This window comes from Ambystoma mexicanum, chromosome 12 (assembly GCF_040938575.1).
Source record: "Ambystoma mexicanum isolate Mex_15411 chromosome 12, UKY_AmexF1_1, whole genome shotgun sequence".
Taxonomy (NCBI): domain Eukaryota; kingdom Metazoa; phylum Chordata; class Amphibia; order Caudata; family Ambystomatidae; genus Ambystoma; species Ambystoma mexicanum.
This window is the reverse complement of record NC_090936.1, coordinates 557,140,167-557,167,868: the sequence shown is the minus strand read 5'-3', so window position 1 is coordinate 557,167,868 and position 27,702 is coordinate 557,140,167. Positions and strand designations below refer to the sequence as shown.

The 27,702-nt window shown below is 47.2% G+C and overlaps 1 protein-coding gene across 4 annotated transcripts in view; it reads right to left on the bottom strand.

The window, feature by feature from the left end:
* ZFP91 (ZFP91 zinc finger protein, atypical E3 ubiquitin ligase) overlaps positions 1–27,702 on the bottom strand; it is a 654,237-nt gene that overhangs the window by 453,218 nt on the left and 173,317 nt on the right. For all 4 annotated transcript variants that reach the window (XM_069628854.1, XM_069628855.1, XM_069628856.1 and 1 more), the window contains one exon: positions 519–737. In XM_069628854.1, the coding sequence (XP_069484955.1) occupies positions 519–737 (219 nt within the window). The remainder of the gene's footprint in view (positions 1–518; positions 738–27,702) is intronic.

Genomic DNA, 27,702 nt, shown 5'->3' with positions numbered 1-27,702 from the left:
CTTCCTCTACCTTTCTGATCACCTGCCTGATCCATGACCTGGTCACCTGTTCACCCTCTGAACTTGGGCCCAGGTCCCTGCCTGTCCAGCTGCAATCCTGCACTGCCTTTTGGATTCCCTGCACTTGTGGTCTGTATCTGTAACCTTACAGTCCCCACTCTTGCACTTATTCCGTTGGCTACATGAGTACCCGCACTTGCCACCTCTTGGCTGCACGCTTTTTTTCTCCATGCTGCACCAACACCACCTACACCACCCACCTTCCCTGCTCTTGCATGATCTGAATGACAAGGCCTAGTAAGATCATTGCTTTGTCCTCCCTTTGTTTCCCCGTACTTGTGTCGTCGTGACTCGAAACACTTGTGTACAGGTGCGTTATAAATACCATATCAAAGTTAAAAAAATGCAATTTATGCAATGGTGAACACCTCTACAAACTTAAAAAGGGATAAAAGCAGCAACATGGGTGGGAAAAAACCACAACTAGAAGCTCTCATTAACTCTCACACTGCACCCACCGTATTCAAGAGGCTCTACTTCCGGTTCAGATTTGCAGATGAGCTGCAATGAGCCAGTCTTGGAACGTGAGCTACGTGGATTTCGAGCGTCACAATGCCGGGGCAGGGTGGCATTGCGGGAGCCGTTACGCCGTCCCCGTCCAACCCGTGACCCTTTCATGAACGAGGCCTCATGGATTAGGAGAGCCGAGACATCTTCCTCCACCTCCCGCTTGGGATCTGTAGCAAGAAGAGAAAAACCCAAGGTGACAGGTGAAGGCAGGTAGAAAGGACAATGCCCAAGACATGATACTTAAGGAGACATTACTATCCTTTTCCACATCCCATGCTGCCCCAGTTTGAGCGAACTAGAATTGCACTACTCTCATTAAGTGCCCACAAAGCTCATGATACTACATCATAAGAGGATACTCCTCATGTTTTGGTTCACCTAAGGTTTTGGCTTTTTGATATCATAAGTAAAACCCACTCAGTTTTCCTGCAACACGCCGTCTCGTCAATAACGTGCTTCAGCTATGCCACCTCAGACTTCAAGCACGGGTCTGAACTACCCTCTTGGGTTTGCAATATGAATCAGAACAGTTGAGAGCTTCCCCCCTCTGTATCTGGTCAAGTGTTAGCAATGCCCACTTAGATTCCTACTAGGTATGAATGGTTGATCTATTTTTTTCCAGATCTGCCAAGCAAGACATAGAATTCCTGACGTGTTTTGGGACTTTCCCTTCAGAACACAGTCAAGCAATAATAACCTGCCAAATCCCTTAAATTGTACAACTGCTTATGGCCTTTTTAAAATGTTCCAACTGCCAACTGTGCTGCCATCCATGAGAGCTTACCTCTTCCAATTCTGGTGAACGCTACAATTAACACAAATTTCCCGAAGTATATTCAAGTTGCCACCTCCAATTCAACCCCTCCCAAAAGAAGGTGCACAGGGTGCAAAGTTTAAAGTTGCAAGTTACTAGCCAGCTCTAAAAAGTCACTTGCCATCTCAATGTTATACATACAGACAGCCCACCATTTCTTACTAACCAATAGTCAATAATGGCTAGTGGCAAGTGTACATTTTGCACCCTGAACAACAATCAGATTTTTCCCTGGTGTCATCGTCACAGAGTCACACAAAGTAACTACAGAAGCTTTGTTTTTTCCAAGACTGGTTCCAATCTGGAATCCTGCCAGGTTCTCTTTTTATTCCCACTAGCGCCCCAGCCCAGGGGTTCTTGGCACACGTTGCAGACACAGGCGTTATATGTGATGTGAAAATTGCAGTGGAAGCTATTACACGTTTATATCGGATTACAAGTGTAACAAATGTTCATGATTTTCAATCTTGGTATGTATATAGTTAGAATGTGTTGGTAGTTCTAGAGTTTTAGTAGCCCAAGCACAGGAGAAGTTACTTACCACGGGTAACGTTCTTTCGACTGGATGTTCCTCCCACATATTCCTCATCTTATGATATCTTCGTTTGCAGCTTCAGCTGCTTCGAAAAACAAATTCTCGCGGCAAAGGGGCGCTGTGCGTCAAGACGGTTGTCTCGATGTCCCTCGAGGGCTTCCATCTTGGCTGACGTCACCGTCCAGTACATATACACCACGGGCAGCGCCCGTTGGCTAAGTTCTGTTTTTTCACCACTCATATGCAGAATTACCATCCTGGATATGTACCTTCAAATTATAAGAACAAAAGAGTGCAGGGTCTAAAGCTCAGGAATTCTACAGTAGGGTAGGTTGGGAGGGCAATGAGGAATACGTGGGAGGAACATCCAGTCGAAAGAACGTTACCAGGGGTAATTAACTTGTTCTCTGAATGGATTGTGTCCTCCTACATATTCCTCATCTTATAATAGACTCCCAAAGCAGTAATGTTCTTTTGGAGGAGGGAGTAAGAATTGAGAGTTTGTCCAGAATGGAGCATAGAACTGCCTTCCCAAATCTTCCTTCATTGTTAGAAGGATCTAAACAATGTTTATGAATATGTGGAAGGTGGACCAGGTAGCTGCCTCACAGATGTCCTTTATCGGAACTCCCCTCTGAAGGGGAAAGGAAGTTACCATGCCCCTAATGGACTTTCCCAGCTAACCTGTAGCACTCCGAAATTGCAAGGATGATCCATCTGGATTGGGTCCGTTTGGTGACTGACCTAGTTTGCGTCCTGTGTATCCAATGAAAAGTTGGTTGTGTTGGTGCAACTTTGTCATCCTTGAAATATAAAAGCTTCGAGCTCTCCTCGGATTGGGACTATGGAATCTTTCCTCTTCCTTGCTAGAAAGAGGCCAAGGATAGAAGGACGGAAGCACAATTTTCTATGTTAAATGGTAATCAGACAAAATATTAGTTAGAAAGAGGGTTTGACCGTAGGGATAACCTTATCCTTGTAAAAAGTGGTAAACAGAGGCTTACAGCATAATGCCTGCAACTCTCACCCTGCAGGCAGACGTTATCGCTAATAACAAAATGGTTTTGCAAGTTAGCCGCCTTTAAGGGAGCATACGCCAAAAACTTTAAAACCAAGTTAAGGTCCCAAGTTGGTATTTGGAATGGTGTAAGAGGAAACACATTTGCGAGTCCTGTAAGAAATTGAATTATTAAATTGTATTCCGAAATAGGATGCCTCTTCCAAGGTGCGCTTGAAAACAGAAAGCGCTGCTAGATAACCCTGGAGCCCCAGATTTGCCAAATGAAGTAGAAAAGGTAGCACTGTAGGTGTGTCGCATTGAAAAGGGTCCACATCCTTTTCCCTAGGCCACTGCAGAACTTGTTCCAACAGCAGCAGTATAAGGATTTTGTTGATGGCCTTCAGGCCGAAAGCGAAATCTTCATTAAGTCATCCAGGCGGTCCCAATCCTTGTACCTCAACCTCTCAAACCATGTGTGAAGGCCGAATGTCTTGACCTCTGGATGGAGAATTTGACCCTCCTCTGGCGAGAATAGGTCCTCTCTTTGTGAAAGACATATTGGAGGGCAGATGGACATGTCCAGAAGGTCCAGGTACCCCGTCCTCCTGGCCCAATCTGGGGCAATTAGGATCATGGATTTCCCAAACTTCATTAACCTCCTCATCCCGCGAGGAATGACGGGAACAGTAGTGAAACTCCCAGTCCACTACAAACGCATCCCCGAAAGCTCCTCTTGGAGGAAATTCTCTGGGAGAAAAACAGTTTACACTTCCGGTAAACACTGGTTGCGAACAGATACAATTGAGGGGTTGCCCAAAGGGTGAAGATCTCATGAAGGACTTCCTGAGCTAGTACCCACTGCTCACAGCGCCCGCCGCCCTGTTCTCTCCGGCTAGGAGAGCTGCCGATAGAGTAACTCTGTATTGAATTGCCCAGAACCAGAGCTGCATTGCTTCTTTGCACAGTGATAGTGATCCCTACGCCTCCTCTCTTGTTGAGATAGTACATGGCCAATGTGTTGTCCGTAATTATTAGGACATTCTTTCCCTGTACATAGGGCAGAAGGGCTTTCAGTGCCAGTCTGATTGCCCTCAGCTCTAAAAGGTCGATGTGTAGTTTGGACCGATTGAGACCAACGACCGCCGATAGTCATATAGTTGGTGTGGGCTCCTCACCCCATGAGTGAGGCGTCTGTTACTAGTTATCTCCAGCCATGGTTGCCAAAAAAGGTTCTCCTTTCAGAATATTGCCCTCGCAAGCCCACAGAAATTTCTGTGAGAGACTGCTCTGAATCTGAAGGTCCGACATCCTACCTGAGAATTGGGACAACTGTTCTGAGAGCCCATTGAAGAGAACTCATTCTCAGGTGAGCCTCTGGCACCAGAAAAATGCAGAATGCCATGAGGCCAAGCAACCTCAAAAAGTCAAGGCCGGCACTCTGAAATTTGGTGACCATCTGCAAAATGTCTTGAGCCCTCACCTCGGGTGGCAAGGCTTTCCCCCCCCCCCCCCCCCCAACTCCCAACGGACGCATCCAATAAAGCTCCAATAAACTATGTGAGACTTCTTGTAATGGAGATGGTTTTAGGCCTGTTCGGGTGAACGTACCCTGATCAGCCAATCGTCCAGGTAGGGGTAGATGTGAATCCCCCTCCCCTCTCCTGAGACTTGCTGCCACCACTGCCATTAACTTGGTGAAAACCCTCGGGTAGAGGTCAGCCCGAAGGGCAGAACTCGAAATGGATAATGAGCGGATAATGAGAACCGCTAACGGCGAACCTCAGGTACTTCTCATGATGGATTGGCACATGAAAGTAAGCATCCTGAAGGTCCAGTGATTCAATCCTGGAGCTGGAGGGCCGAAAGGATCTAAGAAAGTGTGACCTTCTTGAACTTGTCCTTCCTGACAAACTTGTTCAAATATCTCAAGTCCAAGATAGGTCTCAGTCCTCCGTCCTTCTTGGGAGGAAATAGTGAGAATACCATCCTCGGTACCGCTCTATCACACGTACTGGTTCTATAGCACCTTTCTCTAGAAGGGTCAACATTTCCTGCAGCAGGAATCGGTCTTAACACTTAGCAAATAGTTTCCTGGTGGATGATCCCAAGGTCTTTGTATAAAAAGGAGGCAATAACCCTGGGCTACTGTTTCCAGTACCCATGCATCCGAAGTATTACATTGTCATTCTTTCAGATGCTGCGATGGTCTGCTTCCCACTGGGGTGTCGCGAGTCAAGACAGAGTGGTTTGAAGGCAGCTGAAGCAGCGGCTGATGGAAAAGATGCTGATGCTTGGGCGGGCTATGCACCTCTTCCTTGTCCACCACGAGGGAATCTGCTCTGTCCTCTTTGACAAGCCTGACCTCTCGATCTTCAAACTGTGTCATAGTAGCAAACAGACCTGCTCCTTCAAGGTGATCCACTGGGGTGAAAAGGCTGTGTCTGCCTGACTGCAACATTTAAGGACTTGGCTGCTGCCTTGGGGGTCTGCAGCTTTTCAAGGCTTGATCAGCCTCATTTCCAAATAAATGTGAACCGTCAAAGGGCATGTGAAGGAGTATAGATTGTACATCAGGTGCAAATCCTGACTTACTCAACCAGGCAAATCTGTGTATGACAGTGCTTGCCGCCATGGCCCTGCAGCAGTGTCCAGACCGGATTGCAGAAATTCACACATGGCATTCTTGCCATCCCTTACCAGGTTCATGAAGCAGTCTTTCGTCAGCCTCAGGGATATGCTGAGACGCAATCGCTATGCCATCAGTCCCCAGGGTGAATATAAAGTTTGCAAGGGCACATGTGGAATTAGCAGACTTTAAAGCCATGCTGCTTGCAGGAAATACTTTCTTTGCCTAAGACTCAATGAGTTGGTCATCCCCATCAGGTGGAATGGTTCGGTACGCAGCTAACTTGGAGGCAGAAGTAGCTGCTTGTACTACTAGGCTTTCCGGAGTTGGATGTATTGATAGGTAGCTAGGGTCACTACTGGATGGCCTGTATTACTGTTGGGCAGGACTCTGGAGCCTCCCAGTTTGCTGCAACCATTTTTTGCACTGCCCATGGAATGGTAATATAGAGTCATATTTAGGACCTTTGTCCAATATGTCAGGTTGTCATGTTCAAAAGGCAGGAGCTGGTCTGCTCGATCCCAGGAATTCCCAAAATCTAGCTCTGGGAGGGGTCTACCCCACTAGCTGATTGTAAGGTGTCGTGCAGTTCCCTAACCCTGGTCTCTTCAGAAATGAACAATTCAGGTATGTTAATATTTTTTTGAACACTGAGTATGCAATTGGAGACCACATGGAAGGGCATCATCAGAAGTTTCATAGCCCTCATATATGAATGTTAGGGATCTAAAGACATTCTTTTTAGATAAAGGTTTAAAAACCTTGTCCTGGCTTTTTTGTGGTAAAGGCACAGAGAATATACAATCAGTGTCTATGTTTTATGCATCGGTTTCAACAGCTTGAATTTGGGCTTGTGCTTCGAGGGACATGACCCTCGACAGCTTTTTCGACGATTTCTCATCTCATCGATAACTCAAAGATACTCGAGTAGACTTAGGCTTATGACCTGGGCACTAGGGCACGCTGGGTTTTGCCTTGGCCTCATGCTCGTCAACGAACGGAACATGGCCACTTTTGTTGTGGTTCGAGGAGGACGGGGCCTGATCCTCGAAGATACTGCACATCTTCCTAAAGAGTTCTGACTCCTCTTCGGAGGAAGATTTAGTCAGCCAGACTATGCTCCTTTCCGAGGAAGGTGGTCATCTGTGTCTTCTCCAACTTTTTCCAATGACGAGGAGTGTGCTCCTCAACTGGGGCTGCTTTTTATCGTTTTTTTGTGAGGACAGGAATCTCTCGACTTGTGTGATGACCAAAATTTAAATGGTGTGGACGGGATTTGGGGACAATCCTACCCACCAACAGTTTAGCTTTGCGCTCTTTCAAGGCCTTACCCGTCATCCACGGACAGGATCGATTACATGCTCAATGCCCAGGCACTAGATATATCTCTTTTGCGGCTTGTCAAGAACATTTTTGCGCCGCATTTTAGGCACTTTTTGAAGCCAGTCTTCCGAGGCTATTTTTTTTAATACGTTTTCAAAGCAAACGGAAGCACGCCGTCATTCTTTCGAAGCAATCGCTTTCGCAGAAAAACAGAACTGAAGACAACAGGCGCTGCATGTGGTATATATACTGAACGGTGACGTTTGTACAGACAGAAGCCCTCGAGGGAAATCGAGTCGACCGTCTCGACGCACAGCGCCCTGTGCGGAGATAAACTAATTTCCGAAGCAGCTGAAGCTGGAAACGGAGATATAAGATGATGAATATGTGGGAGGACACAATCCATTCGAATGTTATGATTAGAAAGGAGAAGAGAGCAGTTGGAAGAGACTGAAGATGGCTTGGGGCTGCTTTGACGTTTGCACTTAAATGGAAAATATGAATAAAGAGGTTTGATGATCCTTACCGTGTGAGCCTCATGCATAACAGGCAGGGAGGAAGCCCTCATCTACTTCCAATTTGGTACTCCTAGCAAATGTGTGTTTGAACCTGGGAATTCTGCTGTAATTGGTATTTTCCAATTATGGGAATACCGTTTCCTTATGAATCACACAGAGTGTGAAGGTGTATAAATAACGATTTTAAACTGGTATATTCATGTCCCATTTTGCTTTGTGCAGACTGGTCCTTCAGCATTTGGACACCCTTCACATGTCTTATGTAATTTCCGTTCCCCGCAGTCATCCCCAGTGTTTGGGAGTACAGCAATGTTGGAGAATACATCCAACGGCCTAAACGTCCATGAAAATACAAGCTCTGAAAGTCACAGCATAGAATCAAGCAGCCACACACAAAGACACTTTCCTGTGTAGCCCAATAAAGCACTAGTCGTCATGCTTCAGAAAGCCATGATGCATACACTTTATATTTTAAGGCATAAGATAGCAATTTGCTATGCAATTCCGTAGGTTTGCTAATATGATTGACACTTGTGTAGTAAAGCTAGTTATTTAAGTGAACCTGTTCAATGAAAGCACAAGGACAGCATCCCAAACCCACTTGTGTGAACAACTTGAATCATTACGCCTGATGTCGTGGAACATAGCTGGGCTCCAGAAACAGATGAATGACCCAGTTTGGATGGACTGGTTGGTTGTTATGATGTAATGCTTTGCAGAAAACTTGACTTGGTTTCTGGAGACCTATAACATTCAGGGTTTTACAACCTTCCACATGCCAGAAGTAAAAAGAAATGTGGTGCGACCAAGCAGGGGCTTGGTTCTGTGGATTAACAAACTTATTTTGGTCTAAGCACATGCATTATACTGTTTCAGTTGAATATATGGAAATCCAAATTGCGTTGTCACGATGGGTGCAACCACTAATCGACCAGATAAAGCTGCTAGCAATTCTTTGCTCCAATTGATGGAGGAAAGAATCCCCCAGTGTAGATCCAGTCAAATTGGTATGATACAAATTTTGATTTTTGGGGACCTAAATATCTAACTGGAGCCATTGGAAAGTAGGGTGGGGCTGACGGATGAGGAGGATGTGCTATGGAGTGCGAGGGATCTGGTGGCAACATCCTCAGCAAGGAAATACAGATCTGCTGAGGCAACTGCTAGCATGTTTTTGGCTTTGGGTCTCGGGACATGCAATGGTAGATTTCCCCAGTTATTGCCCAGCGGCCACAACCTTTGGCTCTTTTCCTAAATCCAGTCTGATTGACTAGATTATGGTAATTGTTGAATCTTGGCATCATCTGCAGGATTTTATAGTGAAGAGGCTGGAAAGCGACCACAATCCTATTGTCGTTATAGTGGCATGGACACTGTTTGGCTTGAGGGGTGGCGACTGTGCCAAAAAAGAAAAAAGAAAATATCTGAGTTAAAAAGGTGGGGATGGAACAAGTTACTTACCTGTAACTATTGTTCTCCAACATAGGTCTAGCATGGATTCACATGCTCATGAATAAAGAATGCATAGCAGCACAACATTACACAACCATGGGAGGTGGCAAGGCTCAACAGAAGCAATACTCTTCAGAGTCACCTCAACTCTGGACTCCTCTCTGGAATCCCTGTCAACGCAGCAGAACTTTGTGAAGGTGTGTGTGGACCTCCATGTAGCAGCCCTGCAGATGTCCAGCAGGGGCACACCAGACAGGAAAGCTGTTGTCAAAGCGATCGCTCTAGTGGAGTGGGCTCTCTGACAGCAGTTGTTCCACAACCGATGACAGTACGTGATGCAGCCGGAGAGCCACCTTGAGATGGAATCCTTGGACAATGCCTTCCCATGGTTCACAGAACCAAAGTTCACGAGCAGAGAAGTCTTCCGAAAAACTGTGTGCCACATAGAACTTCAGGACACTAGCAACGTCCAGTGAGTGCAAGGCCCTTTCAGCCGGTGACGAAGCCTTTGGGAAAAACCGAGGTAACTCCAATGGCTCATTGAAAGAGGGGTGCGTCCGCAGCACCACTCAACTCGTGGAAAGTCAGATATCGCGGTTTGCAGGGTATGCCTGGATCTCACCCACCCTCCTGGCAGAGGTGATGGCCACAAGGAAAGCCGTTTTTTAACATGAGAGGAACTTGAAGGGCCTGATGCATAGGCTCAAAGGCGGCCCCCGTGAGCCTAGTCAGCTCCACATTGTGTTCCCACGCCGGGGCAGGAGCCTTCACCGGAGGGAAAGATCGAAACAGTCATTGGCAAGACGGTGAGACCAAAGAAGACCGTCCTGGAGACCTGGTGCAGCGGGAGATAGCCGCCAGATGCACCTTGATAGAGGCATGAGTCAGTCCGGCCTTGGCCAACGATAACCAGTATGGAAAAATCTGCAGGGCCATGACCCTCAACTGGGTGATCTTCTGCAACCGGCACCATGTAGCGAAACACTTCCACTTGTGCTCGTAGCACTTCAAAGTCAACAATGCTCTGGCGTTGGCAAAGAACTCCCTGCAGTACGCTGGCAACTGGTATACTCCAAACTCTAGAGCTGCAGGAGACAAGCCCTCAGGTTCTGCAATCCTGGGGCGTGATGCAGGATTGCGCCTCCTTCTCTGGTGATAAGATCCGGGACCACTGGCAGTTTGACCGGGGGCAACGCCGACAGGCTAAGAAGGTCCGGGTACCAAATCTGCCTCGGCCACGCCTGGGCGATGAGTATCATGCTGCATGGGTACAGAGTATTGATGACTCACAGCAGGAGGGGCAACAGCAGGAACGCATACAGAAACAGCCTTCCCACAGGAAGAACGCACCCCCCACACCCCAATGCTCTTCATTTGGTGGAACCGGATGGCCAACATCTGGCATTTGGAGTTCACTGCCGTCCCAAACAGATCGATCTGGGGCCTGCCCCACTTGATGAAGATGCGGTCCACCTGTTCCTGCTGTGGCAGGAACGCAACAACCTGCTGAGGGAGTCTGCTATGGTCTTCTTGACTACCGCCAGGTGGAAGGGGATGAGGAACATCTCTTGTCCGACAGCCCAGTGCCACAAGTCCTCGGCATCTGGAGAGCGCTGGGGATAGTGTGCCCCCTGCTTCCTGAAGTAGAACATCGTAGTGGTGTGGTCTGAAGATCCTCACCACCTTGCCCTTCAGAAACGGAAGGAATGACTTGAGAGCCCAGAACACTGCCCGCAGCTCCAGGATATTGTTGTGAAGATCCTTCTCCTCCGCCTGCCACAGGCCTCCGGCATGCAGACGTCCGGTGTGGGCTCCTCAGCCTTCCAAGGAAAGCCCCATCACCGTATCACCCCAACGGAACTCTTTGTCGAGCGGAATCTTGTTTACGAAGCTTTCGGACACCTGAATCCAGGGAGCATCCAGGAACTCCTGACGAGGTTGCATCTGTAACCTGCAGAGCCAGATAGGTAGATGCAAGACAACATCATGCAGAGAAGTGACTTGATGGTCCGCACCGTGGCAGTCTTCAGCAACAACAGTCATTGCACTTTCCCCAGAATGGCTGCTACCCTCTCCTCGGAGGGCGACGCTAGGCAGGACACTTTACAGAGTCTGGCTCCTAGGAACAGCACGTTCTGCGATGGAGTCAAGCAGGAAATCGGATAATTAATGGAGAATCCCATATCAGTCAGCAGCTGGACTGTCATCTACGTGTGTCCGATGACCAACTCTTGCGAAACTAGCCTGAATGAGCCAGTCGTCCAGGTACAGGTACGCGTGTATCACCCGTAGACACAGATGGTCTGCCACCGGTGCCAAGCACTTTGTGAACACCCTGGGGGCAGACTGCAGGCCGAAGGGGAGGGCCTTGAACTGGTAGTGCCATCCCGGCACTATGAAGAGTAGGAACTTCTCTGTGCACAACACCAAGAGGTATGAGGGAATTGAACCACAAGCAATCCCTCAACAAAGGATAACAACCTTTCACTGTCATACCACAATGCTTGTGGGTGAACAAAAAAGCACAACAAAAAAAACTGTTGAAGAAAGGAAGACTCTTTTTGATCCAGTAGTCAGTCAAAGGTCAATATAAACAAATTAGTTTCACATTAACCCTTTAATTGCCATGGGTATTTCTCCCCAGTGCCAGGGCCTTTTTTGGTGATTTCGGTATGTGGCCATTCAATGGCTTGTAACTTTGTTATAGGAGATATCTCGGCCAAATTTGGGTCCTTTTTTTCCCACATATAGACGGTCGTAACGCCACCCAGGAATCCTAGGTTGCTGTAAGGGGGTGAGAGAAAATAAGCAAAAAAGGCGGAACATTTGGGGTTTTTTCAAAAAATGCCAATAAAAATGATGTACAAAGAAGCCTGTGGTTTTTTCTTTGTAAGCGCTAGGAACAAATGGTTTGCTGTGCTGAATTCCCCAATTTCCTGGCTTTCAAGAACAGGTTGAGTGGAAACGGAAAAAAATTATTTTGATGTGGTTATCAACTGTTTCGTGAGAGGTAGGCGATTTTGGCCATTTTTGCCAATTGGACATGCATGGACGGAATGGGAGAAAAGGGAAGGAAAGCCGAATTGGAGGACGGAAAGGCATATATTTCTGAAAAGTAGACAAAATTCCAAGTTTAGGAAGGGGTGATTTGCGTAGGTCAGGCAAACACTAGGTAGGGGAAAATGCCATAGATTGGTGGAAAAGCGGGAAAATGACTGAAAAAAAAGTTGTGTTGGACATGGTTGGCTTGGTACGGCAATGGCTTCTATGATTTTTGAGACAAGCAATGCTCCGCTACATTCCCCCCGACTCTTGCAGTTAGGAAAGCACACATTTTTTGTAGTGTTTTACAAAACAAGCAAAACCACAAGCCAAACTCTGAGCCATGGTACACAGGAGTTTTACGCTCACGGCCTGAACAGACGCACTTAGCATGTGTAAATCGGGAAAACCAATGTGGTGAGGAAAGGCAAGCAAACATTCTTTGAAAGGGCACAGGCAGACCTTTTCAAGGGTAGGTGACTTGTGCAGGTTACAAAAGTGTATGGTGCCTAAAGCAGCGACTAAATGTAGGGCACATTTGGGAAATTAAAGGGTTGTGTGACAAAGGGCACCAGCAAATGGGTCAAAACCTTATGAAAACCACACAAACACAACACATGGCCTACCGTCCCGCGTTCCCACAGGTGTCCAGATGAAAACGGTACCTCACATGTGTGAGTGCACCTACCCGGCCGCCAAGTCGAAAGCCTAAAACACAAGTAACCCCAAGTCTGTTTTCAGACCGGAATTTCAGACGCTCTGCCGACTGGCACAACATACAGATATGGGCCTCGGGTGTCCAAGCCACCAAGGAAAACGGGGAACCCCATGCATTTCCGAAAAGAGGACACCCGTGGGAATCCGCAGAGGTATGATTTGTGCACATCGCCCCAGAATTTATTACCCAGACACCCCCGCAAAGTCCAAAATGTGGGGAAACAAAAACACATTTTCCGCACATTTCGCTCGGCTCACCCATCGAAACACGCCCCCAAACAACACATGGCGTACCGTCCTGCGTTCCCACAGGTGTCCCGATGAAAACGGTACCTCACATGTGCGGGTGCACCTACCTTGGCGGTAAGGAATAAGGCTAAACCACTGCTATCCCCCCCAAAGGGTTTGGGGAGCCAACCTACAGATTTAGGGCTGGGGTGTTGCAGCCACCAAGAAAAACAGGGACCCCCATGCATTTCCGAAAAGAAGACACCCGTGGGAATCCGCAGAGGTATGATTTGCGCAAATCGCCCCAGAATTTATTAGCCAGACACCCCTGCAAAGTCCGAAATGTGGGAGGAAAAAAAAAAACGCATTTTCCGCATATTTCGCTCGGCTCACCCACCGAAACACACCGCCAACAACACATGGCCTACCTTCCAGCGTCCCCACACGTGTCCCGATGAAAACGGTACCTCACATGTGTGGGTGCACCTACCGGTGCGCAAAAGGAAAAGGGTAACCCACTGGGAACCCCAAGCCTTTCGCCACTGCCCATTTTGTTCATGTGGGCAACCTACAGATTTGGGCCTAGGGTGTCGGAGCCAGCAAGGAAAACAGGGAACCCTATGTATTTCCCAAAAGAGGACAACAGTGGGAATCCACAGAGGTCTGCCTGGCGCAAATTGCCCCAGTTTTTATTAGCCACAATCCCCGACAAGGTGTGATATTTGGTGGGGAAAAAACACAATGTTCCCTTTGTCTGGGGTTCTGGGTAATAAATTCTGGGCCGCTTTCCGCAAGTCAGACCTCTGTGCATTCGCACGGGTGTCCTCTTTTGGGAAATGCATGGGGTTCCCTGTTTTCCTTGCTGGCTTCGACACCCTAAGCCCAAATCTGTAGGTTGCCCACATGAACAAATTGTGCTGTGGCGAAAGGCTTGGTGTTACCAGCGGGTTACCCTTTTCCTTTTGCGCCCCCGGAAGGTGCACCCACACATGTGAGGTACCTTCCCCCCCCCCCCCCCAACTCACAAACAGATCCATGGTGGTCTAGTGGGTTGCTGGTCACGGATCGAGCCGATCCGTGACCAGCAATGCCTCATATGTGGTGTCCTTGGAAAGGGGAGAACCTCCCCTTTCCAAGGACACCACTTTGCCATATCCCTGGTGGTCTAGTGGGCCCCAGGGCCCCAAACCCCCTCCCCCTTTTTTTTTCCTTTTCATCCCTGGGGCAGTGATCATCTGCCCCCAGGGGTCTCTGGCGCTGTGGCCCCATGCTTTGGGGCCACGGGGGAAGGGGGCCGCTTACCTAGTAAGCAGGCCCTCTCCCCCTGCGTCACAAACTGATCTGTATTGATCCAGCGACATTGCTGCCCGCGGATTGCGCGCCCTGCGCCAGTTCCGCGGGCAGCAATGCCACACAATGGGTTTCATTGTAAAGGGGAGAATCTCCCCTTTCCAACGATACCCGCCTCGATCTCTGGCTTGAAATACAGCCGGAGATCGACGCGGAGAAAGAAGGGCTCTTACCTTCTTTCTTTCACTGCAGCAGCTGAAAATGGCTGCTGCAGTGATTTTACTTTCAGTTTCACGCCGATGTGCTTTACGCACGCCGACGTGAAACTGAAGGTAATCCAGCCCCCTGGCAATGAGGGGGGACCTCCCCCTCACATAGCCCGGGTGTTGGATTACAGTTTTGCTCGATCCATGCGCTGCAGGGATCGAGCAAAGCAGAGTGCCAAAACCGATGAGCCGGCTTGTCCGTGGCAACCTGGAGCGCTTTCCACCGACGAGCCGGCTCGTCAGTGGCACTTAAAGGGTTAATACATATTTTATTGTTATTATACACATTTTCTTAAAAATTTCAAATTTGTTTTTTAAAATATTATCAATACATCTAAACAGGACTGTAAAACAGTGCATCTAGACAGGTAGTATACAAGGAAATAATCAACGCTACTCCCAGGTGTTATCTGTCCAGTCTTGTGCTGTGCAAAAACTCACATCTAACCCAAACATTCCATTCATACTCATTGATTCTCAATCATCCTATTTCATAAAACATTAAAAAGACCCAACATGTTTCTTTCCTAAGTCGAGAATGTACTTGATCCAAGGAAATTCTTCAGGGGCTACCTGTACCAGTTGCAACAAGAAAACACTTAAACCTAAACGCAATCAACCATACACACGTTATGGTATAAACTGCTGAGAATGCAACAGATGTAATGTTCTGTCTTTCGAGCGTCAGAATCATGGGTTGTCTAAATTAGACAGGGAGAGTTCCCCCTACAACAGAGTAAAGGAGATATTGGCAAAACATAACCATATATCAAGGCGAACCAATCTCAAAGCTTCAGCATTTATTCTATTATAAATGGCGTGTGTATTTGGATTACACTAGAATTGTGAATTTGTGTGTCAACCAAGCCGGATACCCATCGGCATGCACCAGATTGTGCGTGCTTGAAATCACCAGTGGTGTGCTCAATCTAATAAAGCCGAGTTTCTATAGTAGAAGAGAAAAATCCCTTCGTGAAAGTGTACTTAGAAAGTCGCTGGGGTGGAAAACTATTTCTAGCTCAATAGTCAAAGAATTTTCTTACATGGGGAAACCAACGTGCGTTTGTATTGGTCCGGGCGATGGTTCAAAGGTCAATGTACGAACATATTTACAAATATCATGAAAAAAATACCCACAAATCAACCAAATTAAGATAAATATAAACCTTAATCCTTTTACTCCACTGTCACCTAAGAAGGAAAATAACCAGCAGAACAAACCCTATTCTGCGCCACTAGAGGATAAAACCATCAACCAGACTCCTCCAAACCCATTGCCAGCTAACAATGCGCCGCACCTTAAGGGAGCCTTAATAAATGCCCGATTCCTAGTGGCTCATGCCATAGAGATAGCCGACCTTATACAGGCAGAAAAATTTGATTTTCTAACCATTACTGAATCCTGGCTACATACTGCAGCTGGCCCTGCCCTCATGCGCGCAGTCTCCGAGGACTACACAATACTTAAAGCAGATAGACCTGAGGCTTGCGGGGGAGGTATAGCCCTAATAGACAATTCCAACTTAGCCATGAGACTTGCCCCTTCACACGAGGTCAAATCGTGCGAATATTTGATTGCTAAACTACCCACGCCGGATCCCAAACATTAACTATCAACTTAATATACAGACCTCCAGGCCCCATCGGGTCATTTGAGGAAGTTATAAACACTATCCTTTCTGACAACTCAAACTCCTCACAAGTACTCATATTAGGGGGACTTCAATATGGACTTTAAAGACCCCAAAGACCAGCAAGCAGCAATAATCGCTGATACTAGTGACACTTCCCACTCACAACAAAGGAAGAACATTCAATTGGGTGGCAGACTATAATTGCAGTGCCTCCATTACGTCTATAACTCCCCAGCACTGGACCGACTACCACCTTCTAGCATTCGCTTTAGCAGCGAGAATGCCTACAATCAAAAACAATCCTTCGACCCTGTGAAGAGTCTGTCTCCAAGTTACGCTCCAAATATAATCAGGCTACAGCTCAGGCAGGAGACAAAAAGGTTAATGTTAAGGGGGCGGTACTTTCCAGACTGATGGACATCTACAGTATTTAATTATAAAATAATTCAGCGGGGTGCTTTTCTTTAATGGGTCTTGGTTTGTTTTGTTGCTAGGAAACAGCTGAGGGAGAAGAAGAAAATGTCTGTTATGAGTGGGCATATTAACGGAGCTCCACCGTAACATATAAAGGAGAGAGAAATTTGCGCCGTTGCGCCTAGTACACAGTTGTTAATTAAGTAGATAAGGAAGCTGATCGATCGACCTGTAGTTGCTGCCAGCTGAGTGCTTGAAGGCAAGACACTCGCAGAAGAAAATCTGAAGACGACGATGCTGTGCGCGGCTCGTCTGTGTCAGCTGTGAAATTGACAAAGAGCCGGTACCATGGAGCGATGCAAAGGAGGCCTGAGGAGGCGGGGCCTGGTCTGACAGCGACGCTGAGAGCGGGTTAGATGGCTCGCCTGCATCAGCTGTGAAATTGACAGAGTCGGAGCCGCAGAGCGAAGAGAAGGAAGCCGGAGGAGGAGAAGGGGCCTATCGGTGTGTGGGAAGAGAAGGTACGCGGACTCTTCCATTCATCCCGTGAAGTGGATATGGGGCAGTTGTTAAGATGGATTTCTGAACTCGGACCTGGAGGGGCAGAGGTTCAGAAGGCCAGCCTAGTTTCTTGGAACAGGGTAACCTCTGGACAAGCCAGACCAATCAGAGAAGCAATGGCGGCGGTCAAGACTAAGTCTCGAGGGTTGAGGGTGACTGAAAGACCTCAATGAGCACACAAAGCAAGGCCACTTACAAATTACTCCAGACAGGTGTTATATTAAAAATATAGACACATTACAAGGCCTTTGTAACATCGACCATAGCAAAGAATCACAATACTACTAAAGTAAACCAACACATCACAATCAATACAATATATATACAAGACCGAGGGGTCTAAGGAATTAGGAGCACGTAATATGTACACCACCTAGATGGGGGGGGGAACAGGCAGTGCAAGTAATCATTAATCCCAGTTCGACATCGGAAATGCACCCAACTAGGAGTAAGTCCGAGGCCTACGGATGGACTACTCACCGGCTGCGATGATCAGGATGTCTCGACACCGTGTAGATTCCTCGGTAGCAGGATGCAGGGGCAAGGGTGTCCCAAATGCAGTGAACGTGCACAGTTTGTTACCACAGCAGGGCAACATGGAAACCGCATTTTACTCTGGTCCGGGCGCACTCGTCTCACTTCAGACCTGGGAATGCCAAGTGTACTATATTCGGTGAGTGTGTGCCCTGGACACAGAGCTAGCAGTAGATCAAGTTTCGAGGGCTTCCCCGAAACGGCGGCGGTGACAGAGCAAAACGTCCTGCGTAAGCTGGTCAGCCCACTGGTTGGCCCAGGGACACTTCCGATGAGGCTTACTTGCAGGATTTGATGAAGGTGCCGGGAATAGTTGATCCCACTATTCCAATGGGTCGAAGTGCCTTCGCAGACCTTCTAGGATGATCAGATGCAGAGGTGTCTTGCAGGACGACAGCGGCTCAGGGTGCCAAACCTTCTGCGGGTCACCAGCGGTTCCTCGACTCAGCTTCTTGTTGCAGGATACTTGGCTCCTTATACCTTGTTCGGTGTGAACTCAGGAGATCGACATGGTAGTGGTGTTTTCAGCCTCCTCTCATCCAAAGTTCCCTTTGCGCCAAAACGGAGAGGACCCAATGGGAAATCTGCTCACAAACACTCACACCATACGTGGACCTATCACGGACCACAGTGGTCCCAAGCATTCAGGACACTCCAGACTCTCTGACACCCAGGATGTGTATTGGGACCAGAAATCCCAGCCCACATCCTGGAGGCACACACAAGGCATGCAGAAGCCTGCAAAAGCGTTGGGTTTCGCGGGAAAGTGCATGACCCAATAAGGACGGACCCAGGTCGGCTCGACCTGGGGAAGGGGCAAGACGGTCAGAGGACAGGACAAAGAACCATGTGGCATGGCCATTTTGGAGCCAGGCCACTCATTTGTGCCAAACGCGGTAAGCACGGATAACATGGCAAAAAAGGGTTCAAAATACAAGAGAAACGATAGCTGCCACCAGTCCTGTCCGTGACACACTTGCACAGTTCATTATAAGTCCAGCGAGAGTTTCGATGGCCTTTGGAACGACTAGAGACCCAAGAGCGCGGTAAAGTAAGTTACAGTGCACTCTTGTTTCATGTTGCACAAAAGCTGCAACAGGAGGAGAGGACTACGGGAAACAAAGTCTCCCAGTACTGACTGTCTTAAGAGCATGTCAGTTTCCCCATAAGAATTAAGCGAAAGCCCAGAGGCGTGCGGCGGAAGGCTGCGCTTCTCTGGCAAAGTCTAGATCAGGGTGTAAAACAGCAGCAAAAAGTTTGGGGGTTGCCACATGGAGGGAAAAGTACATACAATATGAAATCTTTCTTAACAGCAGTAACCGGCAGAAGCCGTGAAGGAGAGTCTGCCAATGATGGGGAGGGTGTTTGGACCTTGTCGAAACATCCCAAGAGTGATAAAGAGAGCTACAAGCAAGTTGAAATACTCAACGTTCAAACTACAAAGCTAAACCAGTTGATCGTTAATCACCAACTATGATTGTTTAATGCGAGTTCATTAGACAGAGATCCCTTATTAAACACAAGCCCTCTGATGAAAGAACATCTGATTAGCAAACAGGATAGAAACACTGCATTGGACCTTTGAAGCAAAAGAAGGTTATGCGAGTCAGTCCCACCTAAAGAGAGGTTTTGCTGTTTTTCTGTTAAGGGACTGACTAATGAGGAAAACGCACACCGGAATGAACTTTCTCCCAATTCCTTCATTTCGTATGATGAGGAAGATCTACAAATTTGTGAAAGAAACTTCTTCCTACCATATCCTTTTCTTTAAATAACCGAATTTTTATTAAAGGTTGTGTTAAAAGAGTTAATGTGTTCCAAGTGTGCTCTTATTCCCATGGTAAAGTGTGACAGGCCCCCTCTATGCTAACAAAAAGAACAAAAAAAACATTCCAGTAGATAAACTACTACCATTGATATTACCAACACTTAATTCCTTACCAGAGTCCACCGATCTCACCATCCTAGTTAATGAATACAACAAAACTATGACCGAAGCACTAGAATCCATTGCCCCACTAAAAATGAGAAAAAGCAAACCTAAAATGCATTTGAATACCTGGTTCACCCCACATCTCAAAAGCTTGAGAAGGGGAAAAAAGAAAATGCAAAGTTAAATGGCAGCAATCACCCTCTGATAACAATAGATCCAACCTTAGCAAGATATCCTCTCTTTACAAGAGAAAAATACTCCTCGCCAAACAAGATACCTACAATAAGAGAATCCTGCAAGCTAACTCAAGCATTAAGGAACTCTTTGTAATCTTAAAAGAACTTGAAACTCCAATCCCTGTGCCAGACAACTGTGTGAAGGATAAATACTGGTGCACTAATATACAAAAAGCCCTATCTAACAAAGTAACATCCCTCCACGACAAGATTGCCAATATAAAAAGCCAACCTTCCTATTACGACCGCACTACCCTGCATTGCCAGGCTATCACACAAACCTACTTCCCGCTTTAGTTTTTTTAAAGTTTCAATCCTCAAGGTTAAACCTTCAAACTGCCAGGGCGACATATGCCCAGCCCAAATCATTAAAGAGGCTCCCAGACACCCATCACCTTTCATATCAAAGTTTATCAACGGCTCGTTCTCCACTGGCACTATCCCTAGCAACCTAAAGGAGTCTTGGGTACTCCCACTCCTCAAAAAACAGTCACTAGATCCTACCATACCTACTAATTACAGGCAGATTACCATAGTACCCTTCCTGCTCAAAATTTTAGACAGGGTAGCCTACCTCCAAATTCAGGAGTACTTAGACCAGAACCAACTACTAGGAGTCTGTCAGTCAGGCTTTAGGCCCAAACATGGGACCGAAACAGCATTGATAGACCTGAAGGCCCAAATCGACACTCGGGTACAAGGGAAAATCTGCATTGCTACTTCTACTTGATCTTTCTGCTGTGTTCAACTTGGTGGACCACAAGGTCCTCTGCAACCACCTGGATTCAGCAGCGCACTTCTCTCAAGAGGCTATTGGCTGGATACAATCTTTGCTGAATAATAGAACTATGCAAGTCTTTTCACCTTCAGCATCTGCCGACCCCATTCCTATCACTTGCGGAGTACCACAGGGTTCATGTGTCTCACCCACAATGTATAACATATACACCAAGCCCCTTTTCGATTATCTTGACGGCTTGGCATCACCTACACTGACTATGCAGATGATACCCAGATCCTCTTACGGGAGATTATGACAAGGATTTGGCCTTGGTGAATAGAGTATACCTCATGATTCAGACATGGACGGCCTCCCACTGTCTATGCCTGAATGATGACAAAACTGAGCTCATCCCCACTACTATCTCCAACCTCAGTAAACTTGGCCTCAAATACTCCACCTTCAACATCGATGGCAACACCATCAAAGTTGCCAAAGAGATAAAAACCCTAGGTGTTTATTTAGACGCCACCCTCACCTTTACGAAACAGGTCCATTCTATGGCCTCTGCCACTGCTTATACCTGTAAGATGATCAGAGCTGCCAAGCCCTACCTATCTACAAACAGTTGCATCACCCTGGCCAGAGCTCTAGTCCTATCAAAATTGGACTATTGCAACTCCCTTTATCTAGGTGCCAATAAGTAAATCATTAGCAAAATTCCAATTCTCCAAAACAACGCCCTGAGAGCAGCGATGGGTATAGCGAAAAGAGAACATGCATCAGAGTTAAGGAGACAAAATAACTGGCTCACCACTAACGATAAAATCTTGCTAAAAACTCCCTCGTTAAGTTACAAGTGCCTGAACAATGCCGCTCCACGCTATCTCACAGATTTATTAGAAAAGCATCCAACCGGCCAACAAGAACTGCCAACTCAAATTGTCTGATGGTACCAAGATTTAAACTCACCAAAGTTGGAGGGTGCAGTTTCCCAGTCAAAGCTACACAGCTTTGGAACACTATTCCCCTGTCTCTGAGGGCAGATCAAACATGCTCGCACTTTAGATATAACATTAATTGGATAAAAGCAAATGACCGCTAATCGGAGTGTATCCGTCTACCGGTCTCAACCTTAGTACCTGCTATGTATATAGTTTGCTCATTGTTATATCTCATCTTCATGTCTTTGATTATCTGGTTGTATATAATAACCAAATGCCCTTGACTGGACTGTAAATAATATTCTGTCTGTATCCTTGCTGTACAGCTGTGTAATCTAAGCTGAAAATATTCATGTTTCTTCTGCGCCCGGATACCCTTGGGTCTGACGCGCCTTGCAAATAAACAAACAAAAACATTACGTATCGTGATTCGGTAATTCACTTCTGTTGTCTTTTGAGATGCGTCCGTGATCGCATGGCCGAAGCAGAGTCAAGAAACCAAATGTTGGTGGATAACCTAAAGAGTTAATATTTACAAGGTCATCTTGCAGTTAGGGAACGGCACTCAGGCATTGGGTTTTACAATCTAACTATCCACGTGTTTTGAGAGGAGTGCATTCTTACCCAACTTCCTTCAATAGTGCAATCTGTGAGGACCAAGGGTCAGAGGAAGCTGTTGCTGCCAAGATAGCAGCCCAACATGACGTAATTATGTTGGTGTCTTCTGGATAGTACCAGCTGTGACTGAAAAATGCACACGATAGGTCACTGGTAACGTTTCGAACGGTATTCTACCCTATAGTGCGGCTCAAATGCAACCAACAGAGCAAAAATGATGCCACTGGTATCCGTGTGTGAATTTTACGGTCATAAATACCTGCTAAGTCTGGGGTCTCAGCAACAAACTACTCACAAGTACTCATATTAGGGGACTTCAATCTGGACTTTTAAGACCCCAAAGACCAGCAAGCAGCAATAATGCAGACTTACACCGCAATAAATGGCGTGGTCACAGTTCGATTCGCTAATTGCTATGTAAATGGCAAAAAGTAGACAAAAAAGAAAGGATCCCTGGGAATACAGCTCTATGCGAGAAGACGCTACCTATGCCTGTCAATGCTGCCTACCGAATTCGAAGTGCACAGTGAGTCCTCCCTCTATGCGCCGTAGGTTCTTCTATTGCCTCAAGACGTGCAGACGTTTCAGTAGGCGTCGGGCTTCTTCAAATACGGCGCAGCCCGATCCTCATTGGGTGTGGTTCGTACTTGAGCCTCTCCCCAAGGACTTTAAAGGGAAATGCTTTCAACCTCACTTTAATTCACGTTTACGCATCTCCTATTTGAAGCTGGGGAATTCGGGAGCACCAGTGCCTAATTAGGCGAAAAAAAGGACCCAGTATCCGATCTTGTGTTAATGGCGGTCAGGAACTACTTGTACTAGTATACAATGAAACAAGAGTACTAACTAGCCAGGTGTCTGTCGCTCAGTTGTTATGTCAAAGGCCATCCGTGTCGAATGCCACCTTAGTTTACCTGTATGTGGAGTGGTCCACGGCACTACAGTGTCCATTGAACCATGTCATTTAGGCCCCTGAGGGCACTTGTTAAAAAGATAATTTGCTGTTCCTTTTTTAAAAAAAGAGTCCTTTTATCGAGATTGATATCTCCACTGGGTCGCAGCTTATAGACGAGACCATTTCGGGCCATCAGGTCTATGTATCATCTCTATCCAGTGGTCCACTAGGGCGGCATTATGTGTCCGGTTTCTCAGACAGCTCCTATGTTGCCCTATTCGACTGATTTTTCTGTTTTCCCAATATAGAATTAGTTGCATGGGCACCATATAATGTAAACCACCATTGTTGAGTTGGTTTTGTCTGTTGATTCCGTTTCCATGGTGATTTCAAACCGAAATGGATTTCTGTACTCTTGAACGTGTAAGGGCAACATGTGCAAAAACTGCATGGATGGTGTCCAGTGATGTCCGGTAAGCCCTATTGTTGAGGCAGAGAAAGTTGCTTCGATGGTCTTAAGCTAACATTTCTTGTAATGTGTTCTTTCACGTTTCTGCTTCGTTTAAACGCTACGATAGGTCTTCATAGTAGTTTTTCACTTTTCTGTAGAATATTCCAATTTTTGGTGAGTATCTTTTTAATTCCATTCGACAGTTGGTTGTACGTATTGACAAAAACAAGTTTGTTCCGCTTGTTGTCTTTGTCCTCTGCCCGGTTCCTGTACTCTAGGAGGGCTTCTCTATAGTTGTTACTCGCCCTTTTAAGGACTGTGGTGGTGATTTTGTCCGGGTAACCACATTGTTCCAAGCGTTCTTTCATCTTCCCTGCTTCTTTTTGAAGTCCATTCTGTTCATGCGGTTTCGTTTTAAACGAAGAAATTGCCCCAAGGGTAAGTTCTCCCTTATGTGGCGGGGATGAAAACTAGAGTAGTATAGTATCGAGTTTCTGTCCGTGGGTTTACTGAAAGGTCTAATAAACAAGGTTTTATTGACCGGATCAACTGAAATTGAGAAGTCTAAGAAGCTCAAAGTTTCTATACTAGAGCTTGAGGTGAATTTCAAAAACCGATCGTGTGTATTAATCTAGAGACAGAAATTCTATAGTTCTTCCATGCTCCCAGTCCAGATGATGAGAATATCGTCAATATACCTCCCCCATGGGCGTATATTGATTAAAAAAAAATGATTGTGGGCTGTCCTGATCTTCGAAGTTCAAAAGACTCTATATAGAGGTTGGCGATGCTGGGGGCTAGAGTAGCCCCCATCGCAGTCCCTTGAATCTGCCTATAAAAATCTCCATCAAAGCCATTTCAGCACACCACAATATAAATGAGATTGGAGTTGTTTTAACATGGTCATGTAATAGCTTCTCTTCTAGCATCTCTAATGAGGCTTTCTGTGGGATGCTCATGTACAGTGCAACCACGTCAAGACCAAATAGTATTTCTGTTGTCGGATCAAATACTGCCCCTTCAATTTCTTCAATAATCTGGGTTGTGTCCTGTATATATTTGTTTCACCATGAGTTGTAAAAAAGGTGTCTGCAAAACGAGAGGTTCTAAAAACGAATTGACCCCTGAGACTATGGGTCTCCCTGGTGGGGTCTGCAGTGATCTGTGGATTTTAGGCAGTATATAGAACTGCAGAGTCTGGGGTTTTTCCATTTACCAAAAAGTCTGCTTCTTTATGCATGATCTACTCTCTTTGCTCAGCTTTGGCAACCTTCTGTGTGATTATCTTGAGTAATTTCATGGTGGGGTCTTCCAGGAGTGGTTCGTAGCATTCCAAATCTAGGAGTTGGCGGTTACATTCTATTATGTAGTCTTCTCTATTTTGGATTAACATCGCTCCTCCTTTACCGGCTTTCTGTATTGTAATCGCATTGTTGGAAAGGAGGCCCCTCATTGCTACGTTTTTTCGTTATTACTCATGTTATGGAAGGTATTTGACTTCATGGATTTCTCTCAAGGGTGTCTAGATCCAACTGCTCTGTGCTACTTGTGAATGGGGATGTGGAAGTAGGCATTGCCCAGGTCCAGCGACATCAAGAAGTCTCCTCCTTGCAGTTGGTCGAGCACGTGCTGCAACATGACCACCCTGAATCTTGGGGACTACTTGTTGAGACGCTGCAAGTCTAGAATGGGCCGCCAGTCCCGGTTTTCTTTTCGTCTAAGAAGTATCTGGAGTAGATTCTGGAGCCCCGTAGTTGTCGTGGAAGCAGCTCTACAGCCCCTTTCGCAGCATAGCCCATACCTCTTTCCAAGAGTTAAGGGATGTGCTGCTCCTGCCGGGCCACTGGACGGATCTGCGGACAACTGTGCTGAAACTACAGGGTATGTCAGTGGGCGACAGCATCCAGCACCTATCTGTCGGTAGAGATCATCTTCCACTCGCTGATGAATCCCATCAGCCAGCCTCCCACCAGGGTGAATACCTGACGTCCTGGCCGGTTCAGTCCTGGTTCGGCGCCGGCATCCTGCCTTGAGGGTGACGGCAGAGTGGACCACCTCCACTGTAGGACTTGCAACGGCCTCTGTAGGCCTCTTGGGTCGTGGACCTGGACGGCTGGCAGCACAAGGAGAAACTGTCGATCTGCCTGACATTCCTCCGGAGGAGCGAAAGAAAGAGCGGTGTTGCTGGCATGTGCCCAGGGTATGCACCGTCTCTGTATCCACCTTGATGGCCTACAGGGATGCATCAACAAACTTCCCAAAAAGGTTATCTCAGTCGAACGGCGTGTCCAGTCCCCCATTCCACCAGACCTCCTGGCGAAATTTGTGGCCTTCAGCCAGCCTTGACAACAGAGGCAGACACTGTTCCACATCTGCCGGAAACCTGTGTCAGCGATGTCCAGCGCTACAGTGATTGCATGGTCCGAAGCCACCTCTCCCACCTCCATCCTCTTGTCGTTGGGGAGGAACTCCGGAATCGGGCCCAGCTTGTACCACAGCTCCCTGTCGTACCTGCCCAGGATTGCCAGTGTGTTGGCTGCCTTAACGGTTGGCGCGCAGTTTAAATAATCCTCCTCCTCCTCCCTCTCCATGGCCTGGGGCTTCCTCGCCCCCTCGCTCCAGTTTGGACCCAAGGGGTCAGAGCTGGGCTCTGAGACAACAGCCTCTTCTCCGGTGTGCCGGCCAGCTTAGCTTAGCCAGTGGAGGCTTCCCACCTCGGAGGCAGGGACACCTTGGGCACTTTAGGGGTTACCATCACAAGGTCAGCCCCTTTCACATTTGTGAGAGCAGCCGCCACCAGCTGAACCGTCTAAGATTTCTCCTGTACTGCCTGGGTCTTCTTGGGCAGGTCAGCCGCCTTCTCAGCCCTTGGCTTCTCCAGCAGCTTAGCCGGGTTGGATGATTACCTTTTGAAGCAGAGCTCGATCGCTGGCAGGGGATGGAGGCGGATGGTGATTTATATCGCACCCTGCCAAGCACTGGACCTGCTTACGCGACGACCCCCATGGAGTTGGACTTGCAGTGCTTGGCCTCATCTTGGGTCCCCACAGATGAGGGGCTCTCAAAGAACTTGGAAGCCCGCTCCTCGGACCGGCTGGTCCTGGGTGAGGCATGACCCTGCTCGGAGCACAAGGCAGACGCCTTAACTTTCAGCCATGCCGCTAGTCTACTATGTCGATCCTTTATCGTTTTCTTGGAGAGGCAGATCTCGCACTCTCTCGTTGTGGTACGGGTGAAGACAGTAGAGGCATTGGGAGGTGTTTGTCCTCTACAAACACGTTCCATAGCCACATCTGGTGCAGGGTCTGATAAGAGACCATCCTTCCTTCCTTCTCCTCCATCATGGCCGGAGGCGCAGAGTAGGCACGATGGCCTTCTGGAAACTCGACGATCTTTGCCCTCGAGGGGCGCTTGAAATGCATGGGCAAACGGAGCTCTGCTGTCGGCATATGGAGAGAAGAGCACAAAGGCTCTTTTTTGACAAAAATAGAAATATGTTTTCCATCGAAAACGAAAAAAAATTTAGAAGTAGCTCACAGAGCAAAACTCAAGGACTTCCAAAACAGAAAAGTGCAATAAAAATCTGAAGATGGCTGCCAGAGGATGGGCTTGGGGAGAGGACCATCATTGGCTGGGGCAGTATGACCCAGAGCACAGTGCTTGGTTTAGAGGAGAAATACAGTTTGCAAGTGAAACCTTTTACAGAAGATTCCTGGCCCCACGACGGGGAATATTCATGAGCATGTGAATCCATGCCAGACCCCATGCTGGAGAAAGAAGTTCAATCAAATGGCAGCTTCTAGATTTAGAATTTACGCTACCCATTATATATGCAAAGATTCAGTGTCTATTTGAGATGTTCTGTTCCTGTGATGCCGACAATGTGGGTCATTTATTAGAATTCCATGAATCAATTGTTAGCATCGTGGGAAATGGGTTGAGCAATGATCGATCAGCTGGGGGAAATTAGGCCATCTGCAGGACTCCCTGGTATGACACTGAATGCCGTGCTGCAAAAAAGGTCCCGATTGAGCTTGCAAAGGAACCTGGGAGAGGGGCCACTTTGGCTCTAGCCGTTTCCAGGACATTCTACCGCAAACCGCTTAAAACCAAAATGACAGAGCATTGTGAACACTTGTGGGACAATCTTCTACAGGCCTCCAAGGCAGGCGACAGCAGGGTTTTTGGCAACACCTTAGTGGGTGGTGAGAGAATACAAATCCTGATCCACAATGGTATCCCGGAGGATGGTTGGCAAGCACACTTTGGACATCTTTACAAAGTGGAAACTCATGATCCCTGCAGGGAAACCAAGGTCATCCTTGGCAGGCCCAAGTTTGGTGATAATGCACCTCTGATGTTGACCTTGCAAGACATTGA